Here is a 17,473-nt window from a genome sequence, read left to right on the forward strand (position 1 = left end):
GGTCTGATTTATTATTGTTTCTATTTACTAAGCTTAAGCTTGTGCTGCTCATACATCTTCAACTTGTCAAGTACAGTGATTGCTAGAATATTTAGGTTACTTTAAAAGCAGTTTTGTTTACTTCTCTATGATTTTCAGTCTGTCAGGCTGTATCTGTTATGCAGCAGTGTGACATAGAGATAATCCTTTCATTACAACAACCAGGTTCAAACATCTAACCTCCTCATGTGTTTCTGAAAAGGGATATTTAAGTACTGTAAAAGCAGTAATACCACAATGCAGATACTAAAGTACCATGAAGTAATATTCCTGCTTTCAAAACCTTACTTATCAAGTACTGATATATTTTTTCTGGCCACTTGGAGGGAGGAGAACAAGTCCTGAACACCGTAACGCTGACATACTGTATCACATTATTAAGTTGATATACCGAATGTGTTAGCAAGCAGTTGTCTCTTGCACATCAAGCAGACATGAATCAATATTTGAATGCTTTTAAAGTCATGTTACTAGCCACCCAAAGCATGTAAGTCAAATATTAACTCTCCTTTTAGGTGTCAACCAACTTCTGAGGGAAATGTCTCACTCTTTAGCTGCTAGATGCTCCTTTATGTTCACCAGCTAGTCACTAACTTTGTCTATCTGTTCTTTGATGCTGAGCAGGTAAAGTAGGTAAAATTTTAATCTTAAACCTTAATAAGTTTCAACTGTCAAATAATAATGACTGAATAATAAATAAATCTCTGCCTCTGAAATAGAAGTATGACAGTACTATCTAAACATTTGCGGACTCATATTATGTGCATTGTTAAATTAAATGCAAAAACTTGTTTTTAATTCATGTTTTAATTCATGTACAAGATCATGTTAAAACAAAGGTGGCACCGAATACATAATGTGGGAAATAACAGTAGGGAAAAGGAGACTATCAACAGCATGTTGCCGTCAGTGTCCTGATTCAAGAGGGAACTAGTCCAAAGGCTTAAGTGTTGCAGCGACATTACATCAACATTAGCTCAACCCCTAGAAGCCGAGCCAACCACCCCCGGGTGATTCCCCGACGGGAACAGCTTAATGTATGACTGTTAACATGCTCAACAGAAGGTCATTGTTAGTCCTGCAGCGGTGGAAAGATGTTCCACAGGCTCATAGAGAGAGAGAGAGAGACGCCGCAAGACATGATGTGTTCTTTCTGCCTGTCCTGCGCCAACACATGCTGTATACACACACAATGTGTGAGAGAGAGAGAGACACACATAATTACTCCAAACATCTCTGCGCTTGTGAAATGTGGAGACCATGTGTAAGGATTTAGATCCTGGTGACAACTGTTGATACACGACAGCCCATCAGTGGCTGTAAAGCACTCGAGACTGGAGATGTATACAGAGAAAGAAGACTTCCTCCTCAGTGATGACTGTGCATGCCCGTGTGTGTAAGTGTGTGTGTGTGTGTGTGTGTGTGTGTGTGGCTGTATGCGGTTGTATGACTAACACTGTGAACTTCTGGCACACTGTAAATTCCCCAGAAGGTGTGGTCCCTGTTCAGCTATGGCATTCATATAAAAGTTCCACCTAAATGAATAAGTGGGCTGTTTCCTCCGCACTGGAATGCCAATAACCATCCCGAGGGCACAGAGAGGCTCTTTGTGTCAGTAGAGAGGCTGGAAGTTTGGAGAAATAGCAATAACAAGTTTTGAGTGCACTCAGCGTGTTAATGTGGATATGTGCAAGCATGTGTGTACCATTGATCCAGTAGTCTTCGGAGATGTCTGTGCGTATGTAGTGCTGGTCAGGTGGTGGGCCGAGGGAGCGTGTGAACGTCGTGTCTTTGCCCAAGAAGTCTGAAGCAGTGCCCGCATACAGGTACTGATCTGGACCGATTACAGATGCAGGTCAGTTAATTGTGACAATTAAATGTCCAGAAATGGACATGTAAAGTCAGATAGCTATAACAATAACTTTTTTGTTTTATGTTTTTATAATCTTTTTAATACATATACCATAAAAGCACATATCAGAAAATGGATATGACATTATTATCTAGCTTTTAGCATGCCACTGGCTTACTTCAGTGAAGTCATATATATAAAAAAACAGACAGAGAGAGATTTCAAGGAACAAACGGAGAGAAAAGGCTCAAAAGCATGTTTTATTTACAATTCTCTTCCAAGTAACTTTGTTACTTCCAGAGAAATCTCTGCTTGAATCTTTCCTGACCAAAATGAGTTGGAGAAATGTGCTAAGAAAACAGATACATGGATACAAACTCAAACAACGTGGTGAAGGCTTGAAGAGAAACATAATTTATTCCTAGGGAAATGGTGCTGTGCAGCAATAAAATTCTGGTGCATGGGGGATAAGACAGAAAGAGAACTGCTACCGTGTGAAAGCTCATCTTACCTGTGAGGACTGAGGTAAATGGCTGCAAGGGATCAAAAGGACATTTCAATCTGCCTGACTCCACTGTACTAGACAGCAATTGGAATACACCATCCTGAGAAATGAAAGGGAGGAAAGGAAGATACTATTAGACTATTTTTTAAAAACATATAAACATAATAAATAATCAAATACATTTCATAAATTTAAAGTCTAGTTCCTGAACTTTCACTCACAAGATTCACTCACTCATATTTACTTTACCTCTCTGTGGCCAGTGATTTCAATGAAAGCACAGCTGGGGTGGAAGGCTCCTGTCCCACAGGCGTAGACATGTGTTCGATTGTAATTGTGGAGGACCCTGACGAAGTTAGCACACTCCAACTGGGACAGAGGAAGAGCCAGGATGAAAAATAATGGACAGTGGGACTGAACAGGCATATATTACATCAGATATTGGCTTACAGATAGACTTTGATTCTATATAATTTTCTGTCAAGAAGTGACTTTGTTTAGAGGCACTTACATTTGCATTTTTGCCCGCCAGTTTGCACATTTCAACTCGGTCCCGTGGAGCAGGCCAGTGAATCTAATGACAAATAAAAAATACATTTCACACAGCTATTTTAGAGTAGATTCTAAGAGTTTATGGATTACTGTAGGGGGTACCACTGAGTTAGTTCTTGACTATCTAACCTGATATGAGCCTAATTGCAGTAAGTCCCTCTAGTGGTGCCTGTATGGCTAAAAAACATACAGGCACCACTAGAGGAAACTGGGTCTTTGCCATCAGGGCCCCTTAGCTCTGTAAGAGTTCAAGCAAGCCATGCCTTCATTGTTTAAAATCCCTTTTAAAGACACATTATTGTGCTTTTACCTCAATCATCCCATATTTCTCTCTTTTGAACTTCTGCACCATGTTTTGTATTCAGTTATTTTGAATTTCACATTTTACTTCCCTTTTGTCTATGTATTTTCCAGATGTATGTTCTCTGAAAGATGCTATATGTATTGAATTACTAATGAGCAATTTCTAATTCAAAAAAGATGCAACAACAACAAACAACTGATCTCAGTCATACAACAATCAACACCTCCAGGTGTTGGTACCAGACAGCAATGGACATACACCATCCAGTGTCCCTTTAATGCACCCCACTATGTTCGCACATGTGTTATAACAGGCTTATGTGCTTAGCGTGTTACCTCCCTTAAATCCTACCAAGGAGAGCTATCGCCAAACTTATTCAGGGGTCGATAGAGCCTGAATACGCATGCAAACACACCGCCACAAATATTAACACATCTCATGATTCCAAATCATTACATGCCGCTGAGGTATTCATACAGAAAACCAGTGTTACAACGTGATGTGTTGACTGAGTACAGTGTGGTGTGTGGCCTTTCTCAGGAGGGCTTAAATTGGTTTTGAAACCTAGAATATGAAATGATCAGTGGCCTAGTTTTACCACACCATATGGGGATATTTAGAGACTGTGGTTAAAAAAAAGTATTTGGCTGTGTTTTAGTGCCTGTAGGTCCCTTTCCAGGTATGCCTCTTAATAAACTGATAATCACAAAGTTTGTGTCTTTAGATCATATTCACTGTCAAGGACAGTCCCAAAAGGCCCACAGAGTTAGACTGTTGGTGCATATCTTCCAAGCATCAGTATCATTGACTTGAGAGGCAAATTTGAGAGCAGGACTAAGAGTTAAAACAACCAGATAAAGATCAAATAAACACACTGTCGTCCCACTTGCAGATCAACCTCAGCTGCATAAACACACACTCACATCCACAAACTTTAACATATGGCATCCCTCCAAATGCATTTGTGTGTTTGGGTATATGTGTGAGTGTGTGTCTGTCCCATTAATGGGTATATATTGTATGCATGTGGTGTGTGTGTGCATGTGACCTCTAACATGATAACCCTGACCCTAACCAGACAGACAGTTTCAGACTGCTGCTGACTGAAAAGTGAGCCATTCTCTAAAACAATACACAGTTGAGTGCATTCCAGCATAGCTACATAGTAATAAAATAGTAAAAAAAATACCTTACATCACTCCACTTAATGGCAAGACAGGTACAAGTGTCAGGAGGAGAAGTTAAATAACTGTCTCTATAATAATGAGCTGTTCGCAGCAAAAAGCAGAGCATTAGGATGTCTCAAGTGACTACATGCATGAGTTTGCATGTCTGGGGATTGGTGCTGTTGCTGTGTATGTAGCAGATACTCCATCTCCTGTTCAGACTTGAATTTCTTCCAGCACTATTCACTTCTTTCAGAGGGTGTGGAGGGGGACTCTTAAAACTGCTGTAAACACCTCAGAGTCCACCTAAACAACCTCTCAACTATAGCAGATGGCCTGAATAGCCACAAACCCAAAAGCTGCTGTTTATTTGTTGCACTAAATTCATTCTTGGCCTCATTTTTCTGCCTTGAAATCAGAGTTTAGATCTTCTTTATTGCATGTCCCCCGCACAGTGTACCTTTCTGGGACCTCTGGCCAGATTGTCAGGGTCAAGCAAGTAGATGTGATCCCTGGCTCCCAAAAGAAGACGACCTCTCTCCTCATCCAACAGCAGTGAGTGGGAGAGGAGGCCATCGGAGGGTCCCAAAAACAAAGATACGCTTCCAGCTTGCAACAGTTCTGGTCGAGAGAGAGAGACAGACATACAGACAAACAAAAGATTAATCCCCACAGTGTAGTATATACACATACTTATATTTAAAAATTCAAAATCTAGCACTGATTTACAGTAGGTTGCAAATAATATGTCAATAGGTTTAGAACGTCAATGCTTAACTCATTGAACTCTGCAGTTCATTCAAACCAAAATCCCAAAAACAGGCACTGGGTTTAGTCTTCTAGAGAAAAGCCTGTCTTGGCTTGAATTGAAACTGTCTAATCCTCTGTGGTTCAACACCTTAGCTACACATGCTGATAGAAGAGAGATACAGTAGCACAGACTTCAATGACACACTATGTCAGTGGGTACATCGGCAGATATTTTTATCAGGGTGTTTTCATAGCTACTTTATTAACCATGACAATATCTCTCAGTTTAGCCAGCTGTTGAAAAGCAGATGAGGGATTTATTCATTATATAACTATTTGTCTCTCTAACATACTTTCCTGACCTGAACTCATTTACAGATGACTGAACATCAGCATAAATATTAGCTTTGGCTGTAACATAAGCCTGTCGTGGGCCTATATGAGATTACATCATGATGAGAGCAGGTGGAATGCCTGTTGCTCACCCATTAGATGATTATATTTTTTTCTGTTGACTTCAATAGATACAATAAATATACTGTATTCAAAAAGTTGAAATATGTTAGTAACAGTTAGTGTTTGGACCCCCAGCTTCCAGGGTTCATTATAAGGAGAGCTTTCCAGGAGCTGAATATTGACTACATTGTCAGCGCAGTGCTGTGTCCTTGATCTAAGGAAATCTCTTCTGTCACCAGGCTCTTTTCAGTGCACCAGTATAGCAACATGCCTTGAATAAACACTGGCTCAATGCGGGGGGAGTCCTGTGGGAGTCACTCTGAAAGGATTGACATTGTGATTACCCTCTTGGTGTGAAGGATTGGAGAGGTTACCAACCTTCAATATTTGAACTTCTAGGACCCCTCCGCACCAAGCAATCCTGCTTAATACCTCCTCCTATACACAAGCTCACACACACACACACACACACTCACGCAGCACCCCCACATGCTCATATCTTTCACCCCTACACACACATCTTGCTCACAGCAGACTAACCCTCGCAGAGAGATTAGGCCTGCTAGCCCTTGGCTAACGCTAATCTGATCTGTAAACACACAGCACTATGAGCCCATTGAAACAGCCTGCTTAGCTGATGCTGTTTAGCATAGAGCTCTACACCTTTCTCCAAAGAAGAGAGCCCTGAACACCCTCAACAGCTCTTGATTAGCTCTGCTGGAGGTCCGAGGAGCTTTCATCTACACATTTATTTGACCAAGCCATCACCAAGCTGGCTTGCAGCCAATAGAGTTAGGCCCTGCTTATAAACTAGACTTAAGCTTTATAATACTATAATGTCTGCTATTGTATAAATGTAGACCACCTAAGGATGAACAAGTCAATGCTCTGTCAGCTGCAGGATTCCCTTTTGTCAGACGAATGAAGCTGAAATAAGAGTATGAAGAGGAAAAAATATATTGCCGTAATGATGCTGTATATAAATCTGCCATATGGAAGAAGAGTCACATTATTTAAGCATGAACAATATTCATTAGAAATAGACCACTGATGATAATGCTCTGCTTCAGGCTAGTTGAAATGGGGCCACTATGTTCATGTTGCATGATCACAGCATAGGTTTACCATTAATATGCAGTGTAAGATGTTCTGTCCATGGTTTCAGAATACACCTCACAGTGACCTCACAGCCAGCGCAAAATGTTGGGTCAAACAATAATGTTGATAAAAACATTTAATTCACTGAATGTGTTTTGTTCTGTGTGTTATGGGATAGCAGGAAAAGCAGATTCATTGCTACTAAGCATTGACCAACTGACTACATTGTGGTTAGTTAATGAGCAACTGTTTACCAAAAGATGGAAAAATACCTATAACACCTATAAAATACCATTTTAAATAATATAGGCCATGTGTGTAGCATGCTTTTGGTGTACAGTAACTTCCATTATCCTTTGATCACACATTAAGAACAAATGTATAACAACAATCTGAGTGAGAAGCATATTAAAAATATTTACGTAATGACCAGATTATTTTACTTTCCATCTGGCAGAAGGCCACAATGTCTACATTCTGACTCTCGCAAAAACGTGAACTTATGCCTCAAGATATCCCAATCAGGAATGAACGCTGATGTGTTTTTGAGAGTAAAGTTCATGAGTTTGCAGTTGAAGGCAGTTGTTTTGGAGGTGTTCGTTCAATCAGGGATGATTTCACTTTGATCGTTTCACCCTTCACTCATTGAAGCTGCGCTCTCAAAGGAGGGTGATGTGACGTGCTGTTTGAAGAGTGATCACTGCTGGGTGGTGTTGCTTTTGAAGAGTGTGCACTGATGAGATGATGACAAGATGTGTGCATGATGTGTGCACTGGGTTGGAGGAGGTTTTGCTTTTGATGGATTCTTCTTTGCTTCAGTCATTCTGACTAAGAGAGCCAAACATGGACATTGTTCTTACTGTCCTCACTCTGAGGTCCAAAGGAAACCACGGCATTGTCAGATGGGCATTCTCTTGAATGAATAGACATACTGTTCAGTCAGCTGTGCTCATAGTCAACAATGAAAATTAAAGCCAAGATACACATTCTCATGAATTTCAAAAAATACAGTTGTCTCAAATATCCGGACTTAATAAAATGCAATCATATCGCCGTGGAACAAACATGAAATGAGGCAACTGCAGAGTTAAATACTAGCCTGACTGCTGAGTAAACACTATCCCTTGCAATCATTATTCCTGCAGCTACTTACATGTATTTATGTTGGACACTCAGGACATAAATGTGAATCTATTTCCAGCCATACTGGGTTTTGGAAGCCTTCAACGAGAAGAGAGCTTTTTGGAGGTTGAAGTCAGAGAGTGAATTTACTTTTAAGTCACAGTTAAGATTCAATTTTATGGAGCAAGACTGAAGTTCATTTATGTGGTTTCTTGTAGCGGATACATAGTATGAGGGATGGCAACTTTGAAGTAAAGTTTGCAGTGGAGTTTAGAAGGGGTTTTAAGGGGAGCAATAATTTAGCTTTACCCCAGTGGCACAAAGCAAACAGACTCAGTTGACACAAAAGTAAACACATGGACATAGTGCACATTGCCGGGACCGGCTTATATACACACAACAGACTGAACGACAGTCTCCTATGGACCAGGAGCATCAACATGAAATGTTGGTTCTCTATGTGACATCTAGGACTGGTCTGCAATAATACTGTATTTTATTAAAAACTAATACATAAATCTAACTTCAGGTTAATGTAAAAAGGAATTACACAAGATAATGAGTAGATTAAGAGACAGAGAACATTCTCCCACCAGATCCAAAGTGACAAACAGAATTATGAAATGGATCGGGTGTGAGTCTTAAATCTCTCACTCTACAGTGATGTTTCAAAGACCATTTACTTGCACAGTGCAATTGAGTGTGATAATCTCTCTTTTCACTTTTGCTCTTAGCTGTGTGCACAAAGTCACAAGAAAAGAGACAAATGGAGAAGAAATGTCACAGACATAAGGCTAGGCATGGCCTTAGAAAGTGCACATTATACGGCCAAACCACTAATAGTAGAAAATAAGGAAAAAGACAAAAAAAAAAATAAAAAAATAATGAAGTCAGAAGTCACATGCCTCATGTAGCGCTATGATTCCAGCGAAGTGCACAGATGATGAAGGTTGTTGGCATAAGATAAAATATCCAACATGAGCTTACTCATTTACTTACCAAGACTTTATTTTACTCTCAGACTGCTCTGAACACATTTAAGTAGTAAAGTATCAAAATAAATGTAAACATGTAACAGAAATAAGATTGACAGACAAACCAATATTTCATTTCTTACCTCTGTGGCTGAGTTTAACCCTGGGGAGACTTTGTTTGATGCTTGCTCCAAAAGGGAGGATGGCCAGCAACATCAGTCCCACTAATGAGACCCCTGGATGGGATAGTACCTTAATCCTCTTCCCTTTGCTGACATAATTACTGCCAGACATGCAGTTTAGAGCACCAGCTTCATTCAGACTCTGATCACCAGAGCTCTCTTTCTTCATAGTGTGTGGAGTAGTCTTGGTCCGTTTTCACTCTGTCCTTTTCTGCAACCCTGGAAGGAGACCAATGTAAAGAGTCAAGCTAGGGAGGAGCAATCATAAGAGTGTGTGTATGAGAGTGCGTGCACTCTAAATTCTAACTTTACGCAGGATATGTACACACGTTTCTTTTGTGACTCCTCGGCTTTTTTTACCATGGAGCCCTACAGGCATGTCCCCTCTCTTTACCCATCCTACATCAGCTGTTGCCTGTCACTGGCTTTCCTTTTGTGTCGCCTTTAAATCTGTTTGCTCAAAACAAAGGTCAGGCTAACAAAACAGTCACATTCTACTATCTTTCAGTGGGGCCATGCCTCTTTCAGTTTCTCACCCTCCTCCATCTTCTTTTCACTTGGATAACTCATTTAATTCTTTACCTAAATGATACTTGCCAATAGCTTTAGCACTGGCTGATGACCCTGTCAGCTCCTTCTTTATGTTGTGTAAAAAAAATGGGCCATATCCTGTCTGGAACTTCAGAGTGCATTAAATAGCCCTTTTCACACTCAGTGAAAAGTGAGCTGTAAGAGTGAGCAGTCATGGGAACGCTCATTGGCTTTTCTATAACTAATAAGCAAGGAGAACTTGAGTGATGTGCACTAATTGAACATGGGACAAAGTGATGTATATCACTGAGGCAGAAACTTAACATTTTTGTGGTTACATTTAGAGGAGAACCTCAACCTTTAAAAATAGAAAACAGAGAAAATAGGAATCAGCAGTAGTGATGCATTTCTAGTTGGGCATCAACTTGAACCATGTTTGTGAGTATATTACTTCACCAAACTTACTACCACATATCTGTTTTCTAAACCTGAATTCCTGCTCATTCCACAGCCATCTAGCTACTAATTAACCAGACAATCAATGATGAAATTAATGAATGCATCAAAAGAATGCCCATCCTCCCCTTCAGACTTTATTGCTACATCTCCCTCATTACTTTCTTTCCACCCCCATCTCAAATAACACACATCAACTGTCTAATGACAACACAGACCATGTCAACCTACAGTACCAGTCAAAAGTATGGACACGCTTTCTCATTCAAGGAAATTGCAAAGGTGTGTCCAAACTTTTGATTTGTACTGTAAATGAACCGATCTGTTCACACACTCGCATATCTCAAATACTATACTGAGACCAAACATGTCTCTTCCAGTTGGAGGAAGGACACGGTCACCATTTGGTTCAAATATTGTCTGTGCTGTGCCTTGACAAGTATATAAGTTGACATTCTGAGTCTGAACACACACAGATTTGCATTACATTAAAAAATTTGGAATGGCATGTTGGCAGATGGATACAAGCTCTAACAGTACAAGTCATTTCACTTCATTTATTTTCCCTGTCCAGTTTTGTCATCCGGTGTCTGAGTTCATTACAGAGAATCAGGACAGAGTGGCACCAATCCAAGCACCCTGCAGCTTTAAACTGGAGAGGATTAGACGCTGATAAACAGACTCCTGTTTATTTAAGATGACAAATTGAGGCACCTTCACACCTTCAGGGTTAGAAATACAGAAATAGAGCTGTGTGTGATGGATGGGCAATCAACAAAGAGAGTGAGAAAGTGTGTGAGTGAGAGAGAGAGAGAGAGAGGGACTCAGAAGGTTTAAATCTGCGGAGTCTTAGCACGCTTTTGTGAGTGACAGTGATAGCGTTGGTGGTGCTCATCCACCCCACAGTATCTTCAGGGGAGCAGTGACACGATTTCACCTGTGTGAGCAGTGTTCAAGTAATGTATCTCTCTTCTCCACTTGAGTGCCCACATCTATCAGCGGTACAGGCCTGTGCAGCACCTCTATAGAAGAATGGCCCCCCCAAACAAAGGAGAAAGCTCAAGTGTTAGAAGAGGAGCATTAACATCTCTCCATTTGTTGAGAAAAGGATGACAACAGGGGTTTGACATGCAATTTAGCAGGGAAAGACATAGTATACACCGCCAGTCAGTCAATACGTAGGAAAGAGTGAATAAGATGAAAAGAGAGATAGGCAAAAAGAGTGAGAGAGATGAGAGGAAGAGGTGAAACAGACAGCTTGTGCCATGTGGGTTAAACTAACATCCCTGTTTCCTGCCAGCTAGAGCATGGAGTCCCTGTTGTCTTTGGCAGCATGGTCGACACAGTGCAGGGGATGATGGGAAACAATCCTGATGGCAATGATGACAGATTTAAAGCTAGCAGCCGTTATGGTGCCGCTGGCTTCTGATCTCAGCCTAACATATATATGTGACATTTTATAAATGTCACCTCCTCAAATTTACTGGCTTTTCCTGTTTGGCCTCAACATCAAACAAATGCTATACAACAAGTAGCGGCATCTATGATTTAATAATGATCCAAAACCTAGAAATCAGGATGTTGTATCAGAAATAATAGTGGCTGAACTTTTAAAAGAAATAGTCCCAGTTGAAGTCGTCAGTGGTTGCAGATGGTGAAGAAGTGCTCTGGCCAAAGGCATTCTCACACTGAGACCACCCCTAATGAGGCATTTAGCAACACCCAGGTGCCCTGTAGAGTATGCTATTATCAAGTCCCTCCATCTCCACAGGACAGAGTGCATTAGCTGAGCTATTTGTCTTTATTCCCTGACCACAAGCATTGACCTGGCATAACAACATAGTTAATTGTTTCTAGCTCTCAAGACATTAGTTGTTTTTGTTGGCAACAGTCAATCATCTTTTTTTTTTTTTAACCTTGCATTAAAGCAAGCATGTCAGTCTGTGTGAGTTCATGTCTCGTAAGGAAAATACAGGACTAATACCAGGCCACACAATTTGTGTTTTCACTAAATACAAACTACAAAGCGTATGCAAGAAGCCTTACTTATAGGTGGCAATTTATTATTTAAATAGCTACCTATAACTCCAGTTATAGGCGGCAGTAAAGAAGGAAACACAACACTGTTCCACCACTCATACCACTTGTACTCTTTATGTCTTGGCACTGTAAAATACAGTATATTTCAGAGGAAGGAGACTTTGTTTCACTTTCCAAAACAAACTTAAAAAAATACTTCAGAAACAATTTACAATAGCAATGTCAGCTCTGTGTCCAAAGGCTACTAATAAAAAATGAGTAATATTAATCTGAAGGGTCCAACATCTGTGTCTTCTAACTCCTGTCTAAACCATTTTTGTATAACAATGTTAACACAACACACACTTATTGCATATCTCACTGTGTTTAACCGTATGCTGAGAATTAACTGTTGCCAGAGAGCAAGTAAATATGAAACGTGATCTTTGTGGCGATGGCAAAATGTAAGATTATTCTGGACTGAAATCAAAAACCTCAACCCTCATACTATTATACTAGAGCTTTTTGGCAACTTTTATAGTATCACTTTCTCATTTTTTCTGCAATCTGTTTATTCAAGTAATAAAGTAAACATCAAGGCAGCAAACTGTGATTCATTTTAGATTTTAACCAAAAACATTACCCCACCTTATCAGAGTGAACACCGTATCTATCAGCACAGCATGTATATCTCTTGGGAAATTACATATCACTCCAAAAAATGAATGCAAAAATAAATTGCCAAAATATCCCTTTACACACAGAATTTAATCATCCAAACAGGGTGATCGAGACAGAGATGAACTTTGAAGTTGAAAATGCAGCATTAAATTAGCCCTAAATAATGAATGAATGCATGGTACAAAACATGTTAGGTAAGGAAATCTAATACCTCTCCATGGACCAGAATGGGTATCATTTGATCTCCTGCCATTAGGAAAGTCTGTATTTCTTGCAGCCGTTTACCTTCTAATAAAACCTATAAATCTTAAATCCACAGGCTGTCCGATCACAGAGCAGCCCTCTGTCTCACGCAGCTTAACACCACTGCCCTAATAAAAGAGTTTATGTGAGGATCTCTCAAAACAAATCAGTCAGACACTGTTTTGCATCACGTAAACACATTCACAACATCACATTAAATATAGACCAGGCATCACATGACAATCACACTGAAACATCTATCTATGAAATCAATGAATGGTAATGCCCGGACGAGAGGACATTCCTGTGGAATTCCTTCCGTTTTGGAAGCGAGGAGACTGTCTGTGGGGAAAACCAAAGGAGATGGATAAAATTCCAACCCCGAGGTCCTGTCTGTCCACAAGTTGTGCCTCCCTCTGCTGTTATCTGAAAACACTGGTAAGAGAATCCTCCAGGCAACTGCTGGTATGGTAACCAAATACACCAAAGCTGTCTATGTTAAAGACTCCCTTTATGTTTAATGTTGTGGTTTATTCCTCCAATCTTTGTCTACAGACTCCACCGTATGCAAGAGTGCCAGCTCAGGTCTGCTGTCACAGCAAGGTTGAATGGAAAGGTGGGGGAATAGGGGCGTGAAGTGTTACTGGATCTGTGGTTTAGCTCTTTTCAATAGAGAAGATGGAAATGGAAAAACACAAGATGGAAACAAAGTCAAGTTCAAAACAGAGAATCAACCATGTAACAGAGACAATGACGTACATATAGATAAACATATCAATAGGTTTGTTGATAAGGGACAACAAAACAAGTAACTCTACACATACTGAACAGGGCATGACCCAGTGTTTGCATGTATGAACATATGTGTATGTGTAACCTAATACCATCCTGAGGTAAGCAGATGGGAGCAATAGGACATAAAAACAGTGACTGACACTCCTAAGTGCTCTCACTTGTCTCCTGATAGCCTAAGGATACAAGGGTACACCCATGTATGCTATGCAACAACTCCTCTCAAGAGCATTGCAGTCGTCCACAAATATGGGAAGCAACCCTATTGTTCTTTCTCAGACCTAGAAAGGCGCGTGTTGATTGGTTATCTCCACACCAGCTCCAGTACAGTACAATACAGACAGAGGAAATCCAGAGGCCACTGGGACTTGCAGACAGACAGTCCAGCAAACTGTCTGCAAGTCATTGACACCTAGCTGTTGTAGACTTTCTAAATATACTAACATCACTGCAGTAAAGGTGCCCTCGCTGGTTTGTCTGTCTGCACTGAATGAATCTGGACACATGACCATATAAGGTTAGGCTTAGTGTGCAGCATAGCTATGAGTATGTTTTAATAACACTTTTCCGACCCAAAACCTGTTGAGTTTTAAGAAAGCACTCTTTCAGTTTTTAGCTTTCATCACAGTCCAGGAAAAAGCCTCAACATGAACTGCATGACGCTGTCACAGAGCGCAGGAATGGTGCTGTAGGCCATTCAAAACAGAGACCAATATTGATGCTGTGATTTTGAGGTAATGTTGGATTAGTGCAGACACACCACGCAGAAAAGGAGTGAATTAAAGCACACAGGAAGCTATAGGTTAGCACAGCATGGGTGTGAACTGAGTGATATAGTGAACCCTAAAAACCTACAAGCAGTTTCACATAATAACATACTATCAAATCCACTTTCACTACCATACCAGAGTTCTCACAGGAATGAGATTAGGGTAGAATTTCAGCAACAAAGCATGAAGTCACTTTTCAACAGTTCCTTTAAATCTTCAAATCTCACAGGCGTCCATCTCTAGGCTGTGATTTCAGTAGCAGTCCGTAGCCTGCTCCATCCCCAGTTGAGTAAGCCTGTGTATACAGGAGTCTGGACTGAATATGCCTGGTGGACAACACCTCAGTGACGGAATTATTGGCCAGTGTTTAAGGAAGAAAATCAGTCAAGTTTTTCTGAGTCGTCATTCTGTGGCCCAAAGCAGAAATCATTTATTTACCTCAGTCATGCTGATCGAAAAAACCCTGAAACACTGCCAGAGAAATCAATATCCGCACAACTACAGTCTCTCCCTCTCTCTGCCTTCCTTCAACAGTTTCTTCTTCTCTCTCACAACAACCCCTCAACCCTAAGCTCCTTGTAGGGACTTGGATAAACCTTTAGAAGTGCAGTAAGTGGAGAGTGGTTCCTTGAGAGTTTTAGATATACAGGCATGACTAAATAGCTGCACTATTAAACCAACATGACTCAGTGTCCTTCCTTTGTGCTACACAGTAAGCCACACAAATATACACAAACAGTGAGCTCCATAAGTAAAACAAGTATGTTCACTGCAACATGTTTAATGTACTGTGGATCCACAATGTTATTATTTTTGGATGAGAAATAAGGACATGGCTGTTCAACTGCACCAACTTACCTTGGGGTATTTGCAGCCCCTACATCCACCCCAATCCCCAAAACCATGTAAACACTTGTCAAGCAAATTTGGTACCCTAAAATACTGCCATTCAACCAAGTCCTCATGTAACTATGTGAACCATCTGTCCCTCTGTAGCCCTATATAACTCTCAGTGGTGTAAAATAAAACACTGGTGCATTTTGTTGCATTGATTTGAGGTTGCAAAGTGAATCAAATGAAACACTTGAACAGATAAAATACATTAATTTCACATTAATGTGCTTCTATTCATTGATGTATGTATAGCATGTATCACAGAGTATGGAAGATTACATGCCCCTTAAAAAGTGTGTTGTAACCACTCATAAAACAAAGTTCTTTCTCTAAATTCATGAAAGAAAAATCTTATTTCTTAAAATGTATTTGAAAAAATAAACATTTTGTAAACACACAGTTGAATCCCTGGTTTTGAATGTCTATATTCAGACTTCTTTTCTGCAGAACTTAAAGTTAAAGAAGTTGTTGGAAATAATAACAATATCAAAATATAGAATTATCAGTGCCAGTAAATTTAGAAAAGGGTCTGAAGTCTATTGTGTCAAAAACATTACATGAGTTACATGAAGTTAAACGACATCCTAGATGTCTTCCTCAATATGCCATCGACCCAATTTCATAAAACTCTTGCCATTTGGATTATAACAAATAACATGGCTGAATTACTCTAATGCAAGCAGATCATGAAAGCATTAGTTGAGTTAACACCACAAAAAAACGCGTATTAATATAAACTCCACAGCTTTTTACCTGTCACAAAGTTTTGAATTAACTGCGCATGACTTACATTATATCGTTATAATAATTTCATGTTTCATCTTACCTGCGCTCTCAACTTTGTCTTCTCTCATTTGCAACACATGCCCACGCTGTGGACAGAAGCGTCACTCCTCTTAATTGCCGGGCGCACAAAGAAAAATAACCAAAAGTATGACACTTGCGCAACCTCTGCCCGAGTGAAAGAAATGTGGATGGATAAACTGAATACTTCCCCCAGATATTTCCACTCCCCTTAATTGTTGTTAAACGCACGCTAGTGCTCTTGAACTCTTGGTGCACTCTGTGTGTGTGTTGGATGGCAGTTCGCCCCACGAAAGACAGACGGCAAACTCCCAATTATGCTGCTGCAGCTGCTGCTGGAGGGGAGGGGCCCTCAGCATCTACGCTGCTGCCAGCCATGGCTCTGAGCTGGGACTCTTCTTTCCACACATCCTCAGTTTTAGCCAACTTCTACGCAGGTCATATTGTATTTCTGGCAACTTATTGTATTTTATTTGATAGCGCATACAAGGCAGATTAACATTAATAAAGAGCTCTTACAAAAATCAATCTGCACTTGTAAATGTTAAAAAATGTTTGTAGATGGATTTTGGTCTATTGGAGGAGACTTACTGTTGAACTGAATAGCTTTATATAGATATAAAGACTTTCCACAAGAGATTTTCCACAACTTGGCGACCCAAAAGTTGCACTTATAAATGACTAATGGATTTATCAACCATAAATAAATCCCTAAATTACTTATAAACTCCTTATAAAGGGTAACTATGATAGAATGTAACAGATATTGTGAGATACAATGAGCTTACTGGATTGTTTTGAGTACCATAGTTATAGAATAACTATGATAATATTAGAAAATGATAGGGTGGAGAATTATTTCATGATTCTCTAATATTTTCCAGTAAATGGGAGTGACCTAAAATGGGTTGATCATGAAAATGTGTGTCATGCCACTGGAATAATGTGGGTAATGTGGATGTGAAATGGAATACTGTAATTGTTAGTTCTTTTGGTATGTGGACATATATGTCCGGTCAGACCCCACTCTGATCATCTTTCTGGACTCGGCGTGTGCTTCTCTGGGTTTCCCTCAGGCGCTGCTGACACGAGAGGACAAACAGCTGTATTGTATTTGGACTTAGAGAGCAGAGTCTACAATGTGGGATGCCTTGGCCGCGTGTCTTCTAGACGGGAGCGTGCATTCTCAATCCCCTGCCTTTGAAGTAAACATGGATTTCTTTGGCACTCGTGTACATGCAAACACAGACATGAGTCAGTCCATATCAACACAAATTTTTTTT

The 17,473-nt window shown here is 40.1% G+C and overlaps 1 protein-coding gene across 1 annotated transcript in view; it reads right to left on the minus strand.

Annotated features, from left to right (window-relative positions):
* Positions 1-16,518, minus strand: part of sema3d (sema domain, immunoglobulin domain (Ig), short basic domain, secreted, (semaphorin) 3D) — a 32,080-nt gene extending 15,562 nt beyond the window's left edge. Inside the window, exons 1-7 of the mRNA XM_067589592.1 lie at positions 16,213-16,518; positions 8,962-9,219; positions 4,879-5,039; positions 2,908-2,970; positions 2,646-2,765; positions 2,403-2,496; positions 1,745-1,873 (exon numbers count right to left, since the gene is read on the minus strand). Of these exons, the coding sequence (XP_067445693.1) occupies positions 1,745-1,873; positions 2,403-2,496; positions 2,646-2,765; positions 2,908-2,970; positions 4,879-5,039; positions 8,962-9,169 (775 nt within the window). The 5' untranslated portion in view covers positions 9,170-9,219; positions 16,213-16,518. The remainder of the gene's footprint in view (positions 1-1,744; positions 1,874-2,402; positions 2,497-2,645; positions 2,766-2,907; positions 2,971-4,878; positions 5,040-8,961; positions 9,220-16,212) is intronic.
* Between the last annotated feature and the right edge of the window lie 955 nt (positions 16,519-17,473).

This window comes from Thunnus thynnus, chromosome 5 (assembly GCF_963924715.1).
Source record: "Thunnus thynnus chromosome 5, fThuThy2.1, whole genome shotgun sequence".
Classification (NCBI taxonomy): Eukaryota; Metazoa; Chordata; class Actinopteri; order Scombriformes; family Scombridae; genus Thunnus; species Thunnus thynnus.